This window comes from Caretta caretta, chromosome 14 (genome assembly GCF_965140235.1).
Source record: "Caretta caretta isolate rCarCar2 chromosome 14, rCarCar1.hap1, whole genome shotgun sequence".
NCBI classification, from domain to species: Eukaryota; Metazoa; Chordata; order Testudines; family Cheloniidae; genus Caretta; species Caretta caretta.
In genome coordinates this window covers 19,592,004-19,610,081 of record NC_134219.1, presented here as the reverse complement: position 1 = coordinate 19,610,081, position 18,078 = coordinate 19,592,004, and the positions used below count along the sequence as shown (strand labels likewise).

The window sequence follows — 18,078 nt, the reverse complement described above, 5'->3', positions numbered from 1 at the left end:
AATTAACTGATAGTGAAATTACTGTTATGTTCAGCAAGTAAAAGTTCAGTTAGTGTATACAGCCTTATTCTTTGTACAGAACCTCTTAGTTTTAATACATGGGAGAGATGCTGTAATTTAATGGCACTAATAGAGCCCCACCTCTGTAGACCTGGACAACATACCATAACTAAAAGTGTAACTTAGTCCTCTCCACAGAATAAGTGAGACTCTGGTATATAAATATTTTAACATTTGTAATTTTCAGAGTGGTGCGAGTTTGGGGGAGGGGGGGGTTCTATTTCACAGCTAGAAGAGGAGACTGAGTTACGTGGTGTGCCGAATATCTGTACTTGTCCAAAAAGAAAAGGAGTACTTGTGGCACCTTAGAGACTAACCAATTTATCTGAGCATAAGCTTTCGTGAGCTACAGCTCACTTCATCGGATGCATTCAGTGGAAATGAATGCATCCAATGAAGTGAGCTGTAGCTCACGAAAGCTTATGCTCAGATAAATTGGTTAGTCTCTAAAGTGCCACAAGTACTCCTTTTTCTTTTTGCGAATACAGACTAACACGGCTGCTACTCTGAAACCTGTACTTGTCCAGTGAGTTGGAAGTATTATATGCCTTGCTACATTATTTTCATACTACTGTTTTGCATACTAAATAGTATTTTTTATTACTTCATTTTTAGGATACCAAAACCCATCAGTAATCCTTGATATACAAGTCTATGGTTTAATCAAAATACACTAATACCAGATGTGTTGTATTAGGACACTTAAGGCCAAAGTTTCAGGTACCTTCAAGCACTCAAGTGTGCATTACTGCCTGTCTAAAAAATAATTCCTAACTAGTGACAGCAGTATGAAAAAAATTCTATAAAAACTTAACTGCTTCTACTCCCAGCAAGAAAGATAATTTTCATTCTTCAAATAAACTGCTAAAATGCTGTAATGTACTTTGAGCTCCTATTGACCAGCTGACAGAAGGACTGAACTTGTGGCTCCTTCAAAACAGTGATTCATACACTCTTACAAGTATAACTACTGATTTTACTTCCTTAAGACACGCAGCAGCTATTACATCACACTTATTTTCAATATCCTAGATGTGCTGTAGTTGTCCTCATCTGATAAAAAAAATTTGTACCGCACTATGGTGAAATCTACACCCTTGTCAGGTGAAAGAGGTTTACGATTATAGGTAATATAATAAATATATGTAATACATTCTGTACTTTAAAATTCAATTCTCCAATTTCATTACTATTTATTGGCCCAATCCAATTTCCAATGAACCCAGTGGAAGTTCTGACACAAACTTCAACTGGAGCCAATTTAGAAACTACTTAATAAAAAAAGTCAAACTGTGCGTCTTTCAAAGGTAATTACAACAGGTTTTACTTAAAGCTATGCAAACTCAAGTAGTTTAACAGGTTTCTGAACACTTTATGTCATGCTTCAGAATGCTTATACTGAGCGAAGCGCTATTTATTGTTGAGTGTAAAATTGCGACTAATTTTTTCCCCATTTTGTTCATCTAGCAAAGTGACATGCAGTTAGTATATATGCAAATCTGTTAGGCCTAGGAACAAAAACCACACTGCTCCCACTAATAGTGCCTCCTGACTGAAAAGACATTTACATTGTGATTGAAAGTTTCAGAGAAGTATAATCAAAACAAAGTTGCAGTGACTAAGACAGTCAACTAATCAACAGTAATTAAACATTACATGGTGTTCATCTTTGTACCACTCTTTATTATTGAAACAAATATGCCACTTTGTTTACCAAACTGTCAAAGCTTCCCTTTTCCCAGATTCTTAAGGTATGTATTCTGCAGGAGACTGACAAATTTTATTTCAGTTCCCCACTTCCAGGAACAGGTAGGACTGTAACATTAAAATGTTAATTATATCATGTTCAAATATTAATTGTACTGAAGTCAGAGGCTATGAACCTTGTAATTTTAGATGCTCAGCTGGGACAGTGACAAAAATTAGACATTTCAATTATTTTTTCAAGAGTAGATGGGTTTGTGGTATTTAGTTTTTGTTTTAAGTTTAATTGTTTGCATTACCACTGAGAAATTGGGAACGGTTTTCTTTCATCTTTACTAATTGTGCCCTTTACCATCAGGACACCAATTTCCCTGGCCTTTTACTAGAATTTGAAACTACCCTGGATTTTTGTTTACTTCCCTGTTACTGCACAAGCACTTAGATCAAAACTGCTCTGGGAATAAGGTTGCTGAGTTATCTACTGCAATTGGTTGAACACACACAACGTGTTCAGATCCTACAAAAACAGTGGCCATTAACAGCAAAAACAACAAACAAAAAAACCCACACGTATATTCAGGAGATTATCCCATAGCATCCCAAAGCTTAATTCCAGAAGACATTCATATTCAGGTGTAACAGTTTAAATACAAGTAAACTTCCAGGCCTTAACTAGTGGAATACCACTTTGGTGTAAAAGTTTACAGCAGTATTTTTTATCTTTATGAAATACATATCATACATCTACAAATATTCTTTATAACAATGGAAATGTAGGATTAGTCTCCAGCCTCTTAATCAGGTTGAGACATATTAAAAAACTGAAACAAAGAGGGGACAAGCAGGTTTCAGATTTGCTTAAAGCATATTTGCCACTGGACAATTTTTAAAACTACAATTTTATCACAAGCCAGGAATATTGCGGGCAATTTACTAGATTTTTTTTTCTTCTTTTTAAGTCTGAGTAATCACCTGGGCCATAGGTAGGAAGATATGAAACTTGCATCACTCACTTTGAAATTATAATATATTTTTGAATTAAAATACATAACTTGCTATTTAATATATTTAGCTCACCTGGACTCAAAGTAGTTTTATTTTTATTTAAATCTTTGCAGATAACATTCAATGTGTCAGTTTAAATCCACAGTGAAATTCAAGGACATGGCTTCAATGAACAACATTAGTCATCAACATTTCATAGTAATTACTTGGTATAAGTAATTGATGTCTGCTTTAGATTTGCCTAAGCACTGCTGTAAAAGAACTTTGCTAAACTTAGAAAGCTACAAATATGCTATACATTTTTTGAAGGCTTAACTTCCACACAAGTGGGCTTTTAAATATTTCAGCAATGATACAGATCATAAGCCATCCAAAAGCATTTAGCAGAAAGCAGATCTCGTTCAACAGCCTACTGGTGACATTATCAATTTTGCCTGCTCTTACAGTTTTAAAAGTTATCCTCACATCTCTCAAAGAAATCACAATCTACTTAGCGTACAATGTTGTTCTACAATTTCTGATAATGACTGCAAGTGTGCTACCCTGTTTACCAGGCTCAACTTAATTACATTCTGTAGCCAGGAAATATTACTTTAACTGTCAAGCTTTCAAGTTAGTTAGTTAATGTTAAAAGTGTACAGTCCAAATAATCATGCAATCATTTGCTGCAATCACTTTCAAATACTAATTTACTTAACTCCGCCTATGCTCACAAGATAATTTAACCTTATATAAAAATTTCCCTTTGTTTACTATGCAAAATTTTGTGATGTGTGTAAAAATTACCCTGAACACAAGTTAACATTTTCTGCCCCCATTAGAATTATGTGGCAAATTACAGACTTAAAAGGATTAAAGCAAAATACAATTCAAGACCCACACTGATAACGTAACAGGAGAAGCACACAGTGACTGTAATGTGTTTTGCTTCTGATGACCTTCGGTTTTTAGTGGAAATTTGCTACCAGATTAAGTTGCTCAAATTAATTTTAAATCTGTTTGCAGTACATCATATACCAATTTAAAGACTTGTTTAAAATTAAATACACAGATTTAAAAAAATAGTGCATTCTTGCTCCTGTATTTAACAAATATCCTGAGATAAAAATATTTTAAAAGCCAGTTATAAAGAAAAGAAAAAACAGATTAGCCATATGACAGACATGCTTATTACAATAGAAAAAAAAAGCAAAAATAGAAATTATAGTTGTTAAAGGTCAAACAAGTCATCCAACTGTATTTATGATTATACAACACTACACACACAGCTCCTTAACAAGCCCTTTCAGAATTATAGCATTTCCTAGAAAGCACAGGTTTAAGATAGTATGATTTTTATAGGTGAATTGCTTAAACTGCATAAAAACATCTAAATAGCAAAGCCACACTCTCATTCTCCAAAATAAAGTTAAAAACCTGCGCGGTAACAAGATTCTGTCAGTGACAGCATGCTTCCTGTGAAACACACCCCTAAAACATTTTACAACTACTCTTCCGGAAATAATGAAAAACAACATTTTCATATATTTTAGTTAAGATATGCTATGTTTTTGAAATATTTTGGATGCACAGACTGTGATAAACACCTCACTTTTCCCACATAATTCTTCAAAGGATGGAATGTATATTTGTAGTTCAGTGCACCCTTAAAAATACCAGGCCTCACACACTTCACCAGAAAAATATTCTGCAGAAACGATTTGCTAAAAGTGAAGGAATATATTGTTGTTTGCAAACTCTCTTCATTGTTAAATTACCTAAAGAACTACATGTTAAAATTCTGAGTATGAATATTTTAAACACAATTCAATTTAGCTAACCACAAATATAAAACTAGTCTTAAAACTACACAGAAGATACAGAAAATACAACAAAAACTTATTAAAACAGTACAAATGGGACCACAAAATTTGCTTAGTGCTGATCTGAAATCCCAGATACGTGGATAAACACATAACTTGTGTTCTCCTTTGCAACACACAAACAATACGCAAGAGTGTATTCAATTCTGTTTACCAACAGTAATAGCTCCAAGCAGTGGTGCAGGCTAGTTTATACCCACAAGGCACTATTATTGCACACTTATGTGCGAGAGAAGCAGAGGGAAAACGGTTATTAGTGGCCAAAAGACAGCCCTAATGCTCCTGTAATTTTATGCTTGCCACCTGTATCTAACAGGCCAACCCAAAGGAAGAGGAATGTTGGTGGAATGGACACAGATCAGGGGCACCAGCCGGGGCACCCCGCATGGGGGACAAGGAAGCAAGGACCCACCGCAAAGCCCGTTCACGGGGATGGCTGCAACGAGCCCTGGCTGGCTGTCGATGGGGTGCTCTGGGGGACGTACCGATGGGGTTCATGATGCGTGGCCCCTGCACCGAAAGGACTCCCTGCCTGTCATGCACCATGTGCCAGCAAAATGGAAACGGGGCAGCCGGCGTGCGGAGGCAGCACCACCCGCCCTCCAGCAGGGGGTCCCCGGGGAGGCAGGGGCAGCGCTCCCGAGCGATGGGGATGGCTCGCTCCCCGGGGCGGCCAGGCCGGCCCAGAGGATGTTGGGCTGCAGCCGGCCCGCTCCCCCGTACTCACACTCGGGGCAGCTGCAGCGGGGGCGCCCCCCGCCTCTGGAACACGCCGTCCACGAAGACCCCGTTCTTGCCAAGGCAGCGCAGGTAGAAGTCCCCGCCACCGGCGGCGGCGTCCCCCTGAGGCGGCGGCGGCCCGTCCGCCCCGGCCGGTGGCGGCGGGGGGGCAGCGGTGAAGATCTCTAGGTGGCGCCGGGAGATGAAGCTGGAGTGGCCCATGCTCACGTCCACCGAGCCCTGCGACGAGTTGCGGCCGATGGTCACCGAGCGCTTCTTCATCAGGTACTCGAACTCACGGCCCTCCAGCCGGGCCACGGCCGCCGCCGCCGCCGCCGCCATCTTAGCGAGCGAGCGAACGGGCCGCCCTCCCTGCGCCCCTCCGCCCGCACCGGCGCCGCAGCCGCCGCCAGACACTGAGCAGGGAAGGGGACGCCGCTCAACCCAACCTGACGCAGTCCGCCGCTCGCTGATGGACGGCCCGGCCCGGCCAATACACGGCCCGCACGCCCATGGGGCTATGCCGCACCGGCCAATGGCAAGAGGCGCTAGGGCCAGCGCAGCTCAACAAGTTAGTGTGGTAGCCCCAAGAATAAGGCACACACCCGGACGTCAGGAAAATGCGGAGCGGAGCGCAGCGCGTGGAAGGAGCGGGAGCGGCTCCGCGAGGCGCCTGCACTGCCAGCTCCAGCCACACTGAAAGCAACGGCGAAGCGCTCGCTAGGGAAGACAAGGGCCAGCCTTAGCCGAGGCTGCAGCAGGGGCAAGGGAGGCACAAGTAGGCCAGTCCCGAGCCGCCCAGAGGCGGGGCGAGACAGTCCAGCGCACAGCCCCCTCTCCCTCGCAGGGAAAGGGCACTGTGCCCGCTGGCCTCCTACCCTCAAACCTTTCTCCTTAAGGCAACGGGACAACTGCTTCAGCCCCGCAGTGACAACTCACACTCGATGCCCATGAGGCATAGGGACACGCTAGCCTGTCCCTTAAAAGGGGACTGCTGTCACCGGCCATGCTTCCAAAGGGATGATGTATTTCTCCCAGCCACCATCCTGGGTTGAGCTCCAGTCTGATGCGGGGAGGTGGGGGGGGAGAGGAGGAGGAGGAGTTGTATAGTCCCACACCACCCTGGGCAACTGACTAGGGCTACACCATCATTAAGCAGGCATCACCAGTCTTTTAGTACAAAAGAGCAACCAGTCCAAAAGAAATAGCATCTTTCAACAGGTTTTGAGGCCCTGTTCCCTCTTCCATGGATGCTTTCACAAACAGGATGTTCTTTTTCACCACCGAACACCACTAAAAGGAAATAAAACAACAAGAATAGAAATACCTAAGCTTCTGTGCACCAAGGTAATGATTCAAGCACAAGACTCGTGCTTTCCCCCCCACACACACATTCAGCCTGCTTACCCCCCACCCCAGCCCCCACACACATTCAGGCTGCTACCAAGAACTACTTACATTAAATCAAGCTTTTCAATTTCTGAAGACAAACTATCTTGCATTGTACAATACATACACCACCATGAACAGAAAGCCTGTCTTTACCATAAGATATGAGGTGATGCCAGCTGCACCTCCTAATATCTCCCAACAGTTGAAGGGCAGGATGGATCAGAGCAGGCCTAACAATATGACTCCTCCCTCAGCACACAGGAGATTTTGCTGTTAGTTCCAGAGGAAGCTAAGTCGGGTGTGAAAGAGACTAACTTTCCCATGTTTCAGAGGAACAGCCGTGTTAGTCTGTATTCGCAAAAAGAAAATAAATTGGTTAATTGGTTAGTCTCTAAGGTGCCACAAGTACTCCTTAACTTTCCCATGTGCATCCTCACACTCAGGCCACAGTTTTGCCTGTAGTCTGTTTCATAAAGGAGTTACTTCCATTTTTTAAAAATTGTACTGAGAGCTCTGCTGTATCTTTAAGTATGTCAGAAGGACATATGTTACCATCATCTCTTTCCCATCTATATTTACAATGCAGATGTCAGATAAAACATGACATTCGCTAAGGATTGTTCATGGTTTTAATATATTAGGAGGAAGGGCCAGAAGTATAACCATATGAAAATATTAAGGCAGGCCCTCGCTAACTGCATTCAATACTTCAAATGTTAAACTTCTCTTGAAACACTTGCACTTACAGAATGCTTTACATACTCAAAGCCCATACAAACATTTGCAAATTAGTTCTATTCAACTATAATTAAAACATTGATCAGGACATTTTCTTGGTAAGAATACACACAGTGAGAAGGTAGATGCTGTAGCTGGTAGAAGGGGAAGATGTGAAGTTCAAAGAAGGAAATGAAGAGAAGTGTGTTGGACAGGTAATGAATATCTTAATTATTGATTTTCCTACTTTTTAGGGTTTGTGTTATTGGAACTGCCAGCTGAAAAAGCAATTTTGGTAAGGGAATGTAATTTAAATGTTGTACAAATTTAAGACATATGTAGCTACATTTAAACAATGCAAATAGGTGCATTGTCTTTGCCTTCAAAAGAACAAGATCTGTGTACTTAAAGTCTGAATTGGGACTTTAGATAACAGAGCTATACATTGCTTAGCTTCTATCATTAACAGCATAATGTTGCACACTGATGAGGAAGCCTATTTATATTTATACACGGATATAATCCCCACGAACGCTTCAACAGAAGATCCTAAAAGTCCTCAAGAGATTTTTGTTTGGCTCTTGGATGACATCCAGATATTGATGAAATAGTGGCTAACAGTCATTTTATTTCCAAACAGAATGTTTGAAAATATTAGATATTTAAGCAATCTGTCAAGGTGTTTAGAGACACAGGTATGCTTCTACTACAGAACTTAAAATACATTTGGAAATATATTTTTTCATGCTCTAACCAAAACACAATTCACTTATTAAAAGGCATAGCCGATATCTAGTCCAAAACTTGAAGTCTTGAGCTAAAGTTTTTTTTAAGTTTAAATTAACAGGTATTTAACTGTAAAAGTGGATACTAAGAATATATGTTAACTAACATGCTTAAAAAAATCACATTACATACTATGTGCAAAGTAATGTCAAGCCAATGTTCTGTGATCTTAGGAACAAATTCACTGCTAGTGTAGGCAGGTGCTACACCTTTCAAGCCAGTGGAGTTGCCTGCTTACATCAGCAGTGAATGAGGTCGTAGACACTCACATATTTGTTACTCTGATGTTCACAGAGATGTGTGCATTACCAGTTCCAAATTAAAAAAAAAAGTCAGGCATACAGTAATATATTGCAGTGGGTTAGGATTAAGCTCTTTTGATTAATCTTGCACATATTTGGGGATTTAAGGACAGATTTTCTCCTCCATCAAGATATGCTAAGTACAGACAAAGCGGGGGCTTCAAGGAGGCAGTTATGACTTCTGATTCTCAACCTGCCCCACCACTGGCTCTAATGTAAATTAGAGCAGCCTAGGGGATGCTCTAGTTTACAACAGCTGGCTATGGTCCTTAATGTAATACCAGCTAAAAGTTGCCATAAAGGAGCTCCACCTCCTCCACACCACACCACCTACACCCAGGGATGGAGGGAAGAGGAAGGTTGGAATAGGAGCTAGGTAAATTCCCAACTGGCCAGCTGCAGACAGGTCATTTTGCATTGCTCTTATACCTGTACCTTCCATCTATTAATGCTAATTTAATAGTGGATAGCAGTCACAAATTAAAACTGTTAAGAAAGAACATTAAAAAGCAGTTAGTACTCACACTGTGGAAAATATAAAAATATACAAACTGAACTAAGTTTTTTTTCCTTTGCATAAAGACTCTACAGAAAAATTATTTAAATATCAACCACTAAATTAGAATATAGATTACTAAATGCAATCATAAATTCTCTTTTGAAATGTCCTGTAGCTAGTATGCTACTCTGCAAAAGATTATACACAACATTCAGGAGAAAGTCATTTTACTGATGTATTAGTAACAGCTATTTTAATGAGGTGACAGGAGGAATTTTTCTGCCAGTGCTTTCGTCACTGAGTAAAAAATTCATCCCCCTTCTCTGTAGGGAAAGAGGGACCCATGACAACAGGACTCCCATTTGTGGTTCTGCATTCTGTTCCACAAACGGGACAAAGAAGCTGGACACAATGGAGCCACACCCTCTGCACAGAGCTCAGCAGTTCTGTGCTTGGCGTCTGTATCGGTGGGGCCAAAAGATCCATCACTGCATATATTCTCTTGTCCGTAGGGGGTCTACATAAGGGACCTCAAATTATTCCACAGCTGCTTCACAATCGGGGTGGAGGAGAGGGGGATTCATCTGCCCAATGCCCATCCTGGCTATTTAGGCCAGGATCTGGGCTGTAGATATATAGAAGCTAATCTTTTGAGAGGGCTGAGCATGTGTGACTCCCACTGAAGGCAACTGGAATTGTGGGCAAATGGCACCTCACTGGCCTGGGCCTGATTTGCAAAGCAGCTGAATGTTGTCTAATCCACTCTGACATATTATAGCAGCACCTGTTAGCATCATTGTAATTAAGGATCTGTCAGCAATTCCATTAAAGAGCCCTATTTTCAGTGTTTACCACTCAACCTTAAAATGAACTAACTGATACTTGGTATATAAGGTCTCATCCAAGAAGAGACACACTATCCATTTTTAAATTAAAATAATTCTGATTTTTTTTCAGTATCTTGTTTTATACTCAACACACAATGGGTATGATTTACAATATATTTTCATAGACCGTTGGTATGATCGATAACACTCCAAGCCTGTATTACTAAGACAGGAAAAAATAATTTTAAGAAAAGCTAGAGGATTTCTCTCATGCATTCTTACAGTATGTATGCACCCTATTTATAGATAAAGTATCATTTTCTAGAAATACATATTTCCACTGACATGACAGAATGGGTTACAGACAGCCCAATTGATCAGTCCATTAAGAGTCCCTAAAAGTACACATTGGCAACTGACGTTAACAGCTCCCCAAACCATAATGATCTATCAATAATCCCCGTGTTACAGAAGTCTCTCATATAATTCCATTGAGATTGTTTTTATTCACAAAAAACATTGACATATAAACCCACATAAGTAACATTATGGATCCAATTTAATACAACAATATATTTCAAATTCAGAAGTTGCACTCTATCCTTAAATTATACTATTTCACAGTTCTCAGTTTCACAGTTTACAAAATAGAAAACATTTACACTGGCCTCTTGTAGAATGGGGGTGAGCTGAAGAGAAACTTGATGATCCTTAAATTATGTGAGTTTTTCCCTGAGGAGCACACACATTTTCCTCTGCTTATCATCTTGCAAGGCCATTATGAGGAGTAATAACAGCTCCCCAACACAGGCCCCAGTCCTGCTGAGAGTTATGGACACGTTTCATTTTAAGCGTGCGAGTGATCCCATTAACTAATGGAACTACTCTCATGCTTAATTGTTTAAGTCTTTGCAGGACTGAGGCCATAGTCTAATGGTTTGCTTTGCAAATGGCAGATTTTAGTGAAAGGCAAGATTTTTAAAGTTAAAATTATGGGTGTAATTCTAAACAAATCTATAAAAAAATCCAACGGGGTGAGGTCTGGTATGGAAATCTCTCCTTTAATAGAAAAAAATTGCCATTTGCACACTTAAACATCTATATGTTATTGCAAAGACTTGATATCCAGCAAAATCAAAAAATGTCATCCCAGAATATTTTTATTTTCAAGAAATTAATTGTACAGAACTTTAGAAAAATAGCACTTTTCTCTCTGAAGGCAGGAATTTTAGCCTTCACAATACAGATTTTAACTATCTTAAAAAACAGAACAAAAATCTAAAATCAAAAGGTGTGATAATATTTAGGCAGTGTTTAAAGTAATTTAAAAGACACAAATAAACATGTCTCCTTCCTCTAGTTTGCTTGCATACTCAGTTTCAATTTGTTTTTGGTTCTTTTTGGCAGGGGTTTTTAAACCAGACCCTCTAATCTGCATCATGCTTCTGTACTAATCTACTTGGTGTTGAAACCACAACATAGGTGGGAAAAAATTTAAAATAAATTCCAAAAATATATATGTCATTAGTTATTCAAAAAAGATCAATACTAATCAGCTGTCCTTGATATGTAAATGCTAATTATCATCACTAAACATTTAAAGCGAAGTAGTATATGATACCCCTGAGAATAAGGACAAGTCAGGTTTTCTCTGCTGTAGTTTATAACCCTAGGTTAGCTATAGTCCAGCAAACTGAGAAATCCACGCCAGTTATTTTATCCAACACAAATGTCTGCAGTTGGTTTACAAACCATGTTACCCAGCATGCTCTAGGTCCCAAGCTGCTTATGGAGGTTGCAACGTGCGGAGCAATAATCTCTGATTAACCAAAACCATGTAGCATGGGAACAGCGAATAAGATGTATGGAGATGTCTGCTTCATCAGTAGGGTACAAGCTGAACCCCTGCCCCTTCAAACTGCACTTTATGCCACCCTGCTGGGAGAAATTTGCAAGCTTTGAAGCTGCAGGGAGACATGTGCTTTCTAGATGACATCATCAGCAATGTCTGGGCAGTGACCTAGGCAGTGTGTGTTTGTAAACAGTGAGAAGGGCCCTGGGGGTGGGGCAGGCAGAACAATCACCACCTGAGCATACACTAGACAGTTATGTCAATGAAACTGCCTGCAGTTGCCCAAGAGACTGTTTGAGAGGCAATAGTATGTGTTTTTAGAGATTACAACAGTTTCTAATGCAAGAAACCATGTGATGCAGCAGAGCCAAGGGCAGCTGAAAGGGACACTGTCAACTTGAAATCTAGTTAAAATCTATACCAGCCCCAAGTTCCTATGCCAATTTTTGTAGTTTTACAATCCCATTTCCCTGTTTTTAAAAATATTTCCCCTCCATTGTTACAGTGTGAAAGATCCACACAAAAAGGGAGAAATTACTATGCAAATGAGATAGTGAAACTAATGCCAACCAAAAAGTAATCAAATGCAAAAGCAAAGTAAGCTAAAAAATAGGGGGGAAATGGTCTTCTAATTTCTACGTTGTTACAAGAAACAGAAGGTTAAAACATTCAGACAGAAGTATGACTTTTAAATATGCAACATCCCCACCCACAGAGAGTAATAATTGTGTTTAAAAAAGAGCTGCAGATCCACATAGGCACTCAAGGGTACGCAACAGGAGGGTTTTAAACAATGTATAGGATTATTATGTTTTAATTGGAAATATTAACCCCACTGTTCAATACTTTTGTAGTTCAACCTAGTATGGGATTTAAAATAATGTTTGTCAAATAAAGCGGCAATAGGGTAAATTTTTCACTGTTCTATTTTATTGTTGCTATTTTAACAATTAATTGAAGATGGGGATAGATTGTTCAGAGGCATTTTTAATCTGGTATTTCTTCCACTTCTACACTGCAAAAATGTTAATTTTGCCCATAAAAAACAAGTCTTAATATCACAGAAGCAAAACACACAATGATTGCAGCACTGCCTGTATTTAGTATTGATTATCATGGTTAAGGTTGGATGTTTATCACAACCATTGGCAAAAGTGAACGTCAGTGTTTTTGTTCCTATGTTAGTCTTATTCACTCCAATCAAAATGCTACTGAGCAAAACTTTTCTATTATTTTGTGACCATATTTGGCCCTTTACATTAATTTGGTGTTTTGCTAACTGTACACATTTAATAATTATTATTGACACCTATGGATAAGCAGTTACTAAAATACCATGCCATGAGTTTCTTTAAACTGAAATTATGACTTTTACATTTTTTTTCTGTAAGAATTAACCAGCCCTACTCATGCTGTATTGTGAAAGCGCTTCAAGGAAGCATCATATATTGAGACTTATTAAACAACTATTTTTAAATCTTTAGGCACACTTCAGAATAATTTCTACATATCCTCAAATCGAGAGATGAGAGTAACATGGCAGAATGTACTATGACAATTAAGAGTGGTTAGTATTTCTGTATTAAACCCTTGATAGGATCTTCCCCCATTGTAACAGTAACCACTGGAGTAATGGGTGGTGACCCTGCCATTTAACAGGGGTTTTAACCTCTCGTAACTCTGACCCATGTCAGGTGATAAAGTTTCAGTCTCTTACCAGTCAGCACAGCCTTATTACATGGGGTCAGACGTAAATTAAACCTTGTAAAAAATGGAGTAAATGAAGTATACACCATTCAATCTGTAAGGGATCCTGACCGAATTGAAGAAAGCTGTAGTAGCGGTTGTAAATTATGCCAGTATAATTATATCAGTTTTAACCAACAGTCAAATATCTACAAACCCTAGTGTAGATGTAGTTGTAGTATAAAGGTGCCTTATATCAGTGAAATTATTCCCCTTCCCACATGGGAAAAGCTATAATTTTAAAGCATCTTTATACCAATAAAACTGCCTTCACCGTAGGGAGATTATACCACTTTAGACTATATTAGTATATTAGTTAAAATAGTGTAACTTCCTAGCACAGACATGGCCCAAGTTTTCTTGGAAGCTAATGGTATTAAAGAGAAACTAGATAGGGTGAATCCCTCCACAACTGCTGCAAGTGAAAGGCCTTGAGGCATTTGAGATCTATAATACTTTTCTGTGGGAGCATGAAGGAAGTACAAGACAGCTTGAAAATGTCATTCAAATATTTGAAGAATACTCTGATCGATGCAAGTATATCACCTGGGAAAGGCATATTTTCAAAACCAACTCCTAGGTGAGTCAGTTGACCATTACAGGCCTACGTAGTAAAGCTAAGTCATGAGAATTGGACCTGTCAACAGGTGGACTAGGAATGACTGAATTATTTTTGATAAAACCAGTAACCAGACCAAAGAAAAGTTATGATGAAAAATGGACTGGATTTTGCAAAGGACAGTGGATATTTGTAGGGCTAATGAAAACTGTACCTCCCTCATGACAGGGTATTAGATGCACTCCAATTATTTCACTTTTTTTTTATTAAAAATACATACCAAGACGTTAAAGACAGCATAAAAGAGTAAACAAGCAGCAGGAACGAGATTCGTTTGCAATAAACAGGAAATCGTGACACAAAAGTGTCTGAACGGGTGCTCAGTAATATATGCAACAAAAACAACTAGTTCACAAATGTGTGTTACTCTCAGCACAAATACAAAAGCAAAATACATTTAATGAACATACAGTTGGAGTGCAAATTTCTGGTAACACAGAAACAGGAGTTGTTTATTGCTTAACTTAATACGTTTTATAAAGTAAGGTTCCCTAACAGATTGGTTTGTGAAATTAGAAATAAAATGAATGACAAGTGAATTTAAAAAGAATGGAGTTATGTGCAACATACACATAGCAATCATATATAAAAAGATTAGTTAATGCCAATATTATAATTCCTAAAATGCCAACCATTTTTCATATGGCAGGTACAAAAATTATCCCAAGTGGTAACACCACACCAGTATGTCTGTGTAAGGACGGCTATCACTCAGGGAGTTTAAAATAGTTCAACAGGAAGTTCCATATGTGCTTGGGTTGGACAGTATTCTACAAACGCAGACGAGCAAATATGTGCATAGCTTATCTACTCAGCAGGATGCAAAACATGTTCTCAAATTATGTGATGAAGTGTTTAATGGACTGGGATGCATTAAGGATGTAAAACATCACAGTGATAGAGGTCCCAACGTGCTGCCTATAATATATACACCACATAAAGTGTCTGCAGCACCAATGGAAGATAAAAACCTGAACATAACCAGATAGTAAAATTAAATGTTATTGAGCAGATTCAGACAACATGGACCCCATTATAAAAAGACAAATTACATGACCTAGAAAGTAGAGAAAGTAATGAGGTAGCAAAATTTGCAGATGACAAAAGTTATTCAGGTTACTCAGGACCAGAGATGACTGTGAGGAACTTCAGAGAGACCTAAACAAGCTAGGTGAATGAGCACCATGATGGCAAATGAAATTCAGTGTCAATAAATACAAAGTAATGCACGTTGGAGGGAACTATTCATACACCATATAGGGTTCTAGATTAACTGTATCAACTCGAGACAGAGACCAGGGCATCACTGTAGGTAGCTCAATTACAAAAAAAAAAAATTTCAACAACAGATGTGTATTGAACTAACAAGATGCTAGTATACATAAGAATCGCGATTGTGAATAATACAAAGTACTATAATGTCTTTATTTTAAAATCAATGGTGCAGTCTCTTCTTTAATACCATGTGCAGAACTGGTCACTCCAGTTCAAAAAGGATATTGCAGAACTAAAGGGATATCAGGGAGGAGCACAAGAATTATCAAAGGCATGAGAAAAGTCCATGAAGAGATTGAAAAGATTGGGATTGTTTGCCTCAGAAAGCAAATTAGTAAGAGGGCACATGACACAAGTATATAAAATAATGAATGGCATTGAGAAGGTAGATCTGGAGCTTTTTTTCTCCGTGTCTCATAGCCCAGGATAAAGGAGACATTCAATGAAATTAAAAAGTGGGACATTAAGAACCAATCAAAGGAAATACTTTTTCACACAACATGTAATTAATCATTGCCACAGGAAGTTGTTTAGGCCAAAAATTAAAGACTCAGGAAAGGACTTGATAGTTATGTGGATATCAAGAATTACTGGTGTTATCATAATTAAATTACAATAAATTCTACGAGATAGCTTAAGCCAGTCTCTAGACTCTAAGCTCTTTGGGGCAGGGACTGTCATTTTCTATATTTGTATGGTGCCTAGCTAACATAATGGGGTCATGGTCCATGACTAGGGTTCCTAGATACTACAGCAATTACAAATATACAGTAACTATTAGAGTCCCGGATGAGTGCTTTTCAGGAGGTGGGGAAAGAGAAATTATCCCATATCTGTCTATTGCAAGTTCTTATCCCTTCCTCCGATGCATCTGGTAGTGACCACTGTCAGAGACAGGATAATGGACTGGATGGACCTTGGGTCTGGTCCAGTATGACAAATTTTACGTTCCTATAATGACTCAAAACCTCTGAATAAGGCCAGACAGAGCGCTATACCATGGGAACAGTTGAAGAAAGATCATGTCTAAAAGTTCGGAATGCATAACAAGGGTTATGACAAGTCCAACTAGATAGAAAATGTGCAAAACTCTGCATCTTCAACTTTCTTTTTAGAAGGTGTGCGTTTAAGAAACTTCCATTTGGGACTGAATGCACCTGTGGTACACCAAAGCTACATGTCCCAGATTTCTAAAGATCTGGACAGGGTAAACATACTGATGATATGATTTGGGGAGAAAATAAGAACACAGTAAAAGACTACAGAGTGATCGGAAGCAAGCCAAAGGAAAAAGCCTTAACAAAATCAAAAGGAACACATGCCAAATTGGTTTGAATGAGATTAGTTATGCAGGACACACATATATTTAGTGACAAAGGATTTCAACCAGACCCAGAAAGGTAGAGAAAATTGGACAACTGCAAAGACTTCAAAATGCACGAGCCTTTCAGTGTTTCATGGGCACATTAACATACTTAGTTTGTCACAATTAAGTACTCCACTCAGAATTCTGTTTGAGGACATTAAAGAGTGGCACTAGGATAATCAGCAAGAGAAAAAATTTGCAAATTAATAACAGTCACAGAAGCACCAGTACTGAAATATTTTATAAGCATACTATGACAAAAATGTCGTACAATTTACCCCAATTGCAAATGGGGAAGAATGTTAAATTCCAAAACATAAAGCAGGCAATATAACATTTCTATCATTTTCACCAAGGTCACATGTCATAATCACCCTAAAAGTCTCATGAGAAAAACAAAACACCCAAACAAAAAGTAGTATGGCAGTGGTTCTCAACCAAGGATCTGGGGCCTCCTAGGGTGACTCGAGCAGGTTTCAGGGGGGCCTCCAAGCAGGACCAGCATGAGACTCGCTGGGGCCCAGAGCAGAAAGCTGAAGCCCCGATCCCTGAGCCCTGCCACCCGGGGCTGAAGCTGAAGCCTGACCAATGTAGCTTCATGGGGCCCGAGGCAACTGCCCTGCTTGCTAATGTTGATCCTGGCTTTTATATGCAGAAAATTAGTTATTGTGGCACAGGTGGGCCGTGGAGTTTTTAATCGCATGTTTGGGGGGGGAGGGCGGGGAGGCTCAGAAAGAAAAGGTTGAGAACCTCTGATCTAGAACACTACTGACAGAGCTCCTGTTCTACCAGTTGTAAGAAACACTAATAACTAAAACACCAGGAGCAACAAAGAGAAGCTCCAGGTATCAGATCAATCTCAGCAATCAAAGAGGCCACTGCAGAAGGAACTGTTTTAAAAACAAGAAATGCCTGTGTGATCAGAAAGCCACTGATGTTCAAAGATAACAAATACTGACAGACATCCAGTAAAAGGCAGAATAATCCTGTCATCTTGCAGGAGTTCAAGTATTCTTGCCTGGCCTTCATCCTACCCACCTGCATTTGTGTATTGTATTAATAAAATGAGTTATTTTTAGCTGGTTTTATTGTATTTACATTTGATTTTCAGAAAGGAGGGAAGATGCAACAGAAGTTGCTGGAGTCAGTAGATACTGCTCCTTGTCATGATTGGGGCCAAAAAATAAAGGTAAGCAAGCAAATGTTTCACACATTTATTACACCTAGCATGTTTTGAAACAGTCCCCTGTGAACAGGAACTGCCCTTCTGGAGCAAGATTAAGCTGAACAGAAGAAAAATATAGAACAATTCACTTAAGTTTGATTTTTAGAGGTGCTTCACTTTC

At 39.3% G+C, this 18,078-nt stretch overlaps 1 protein-coding gene across 5 annotated transcripts in view; it reads right to left on the bottom strand.

Moving 5' to 3' along the window:
* FOXK2 (forkhead box K2) overlaps positions 1-18,078 on the bottom strand; it is a 103,782-nt gene that overhangs the window by 61,756 nt on the left and 23,948 nt on the right. The window contains exon 1 of one of the 5 annotated variants that reach the window (XM_048817239.2): positions 5,359-5,778. The exons of 3 other annotated variants lie outside the window; for them this stretch is intronic. In XM_048817239.2, coding sequence (XP_048673196.2) covers positions 5,359-5,693 — 335 coding nt within the window. In that variant the 5' untranslated portion in view covers positions 5,694-5,778. Of the gene's footprint in view, positions 1-5,043; positions 5,145-5,358; positions 5,779-18,078 lie in introns of those variants that run through there. One more of the 5 variants, XM_075119348.1, reaches the window with a different exon arrangement.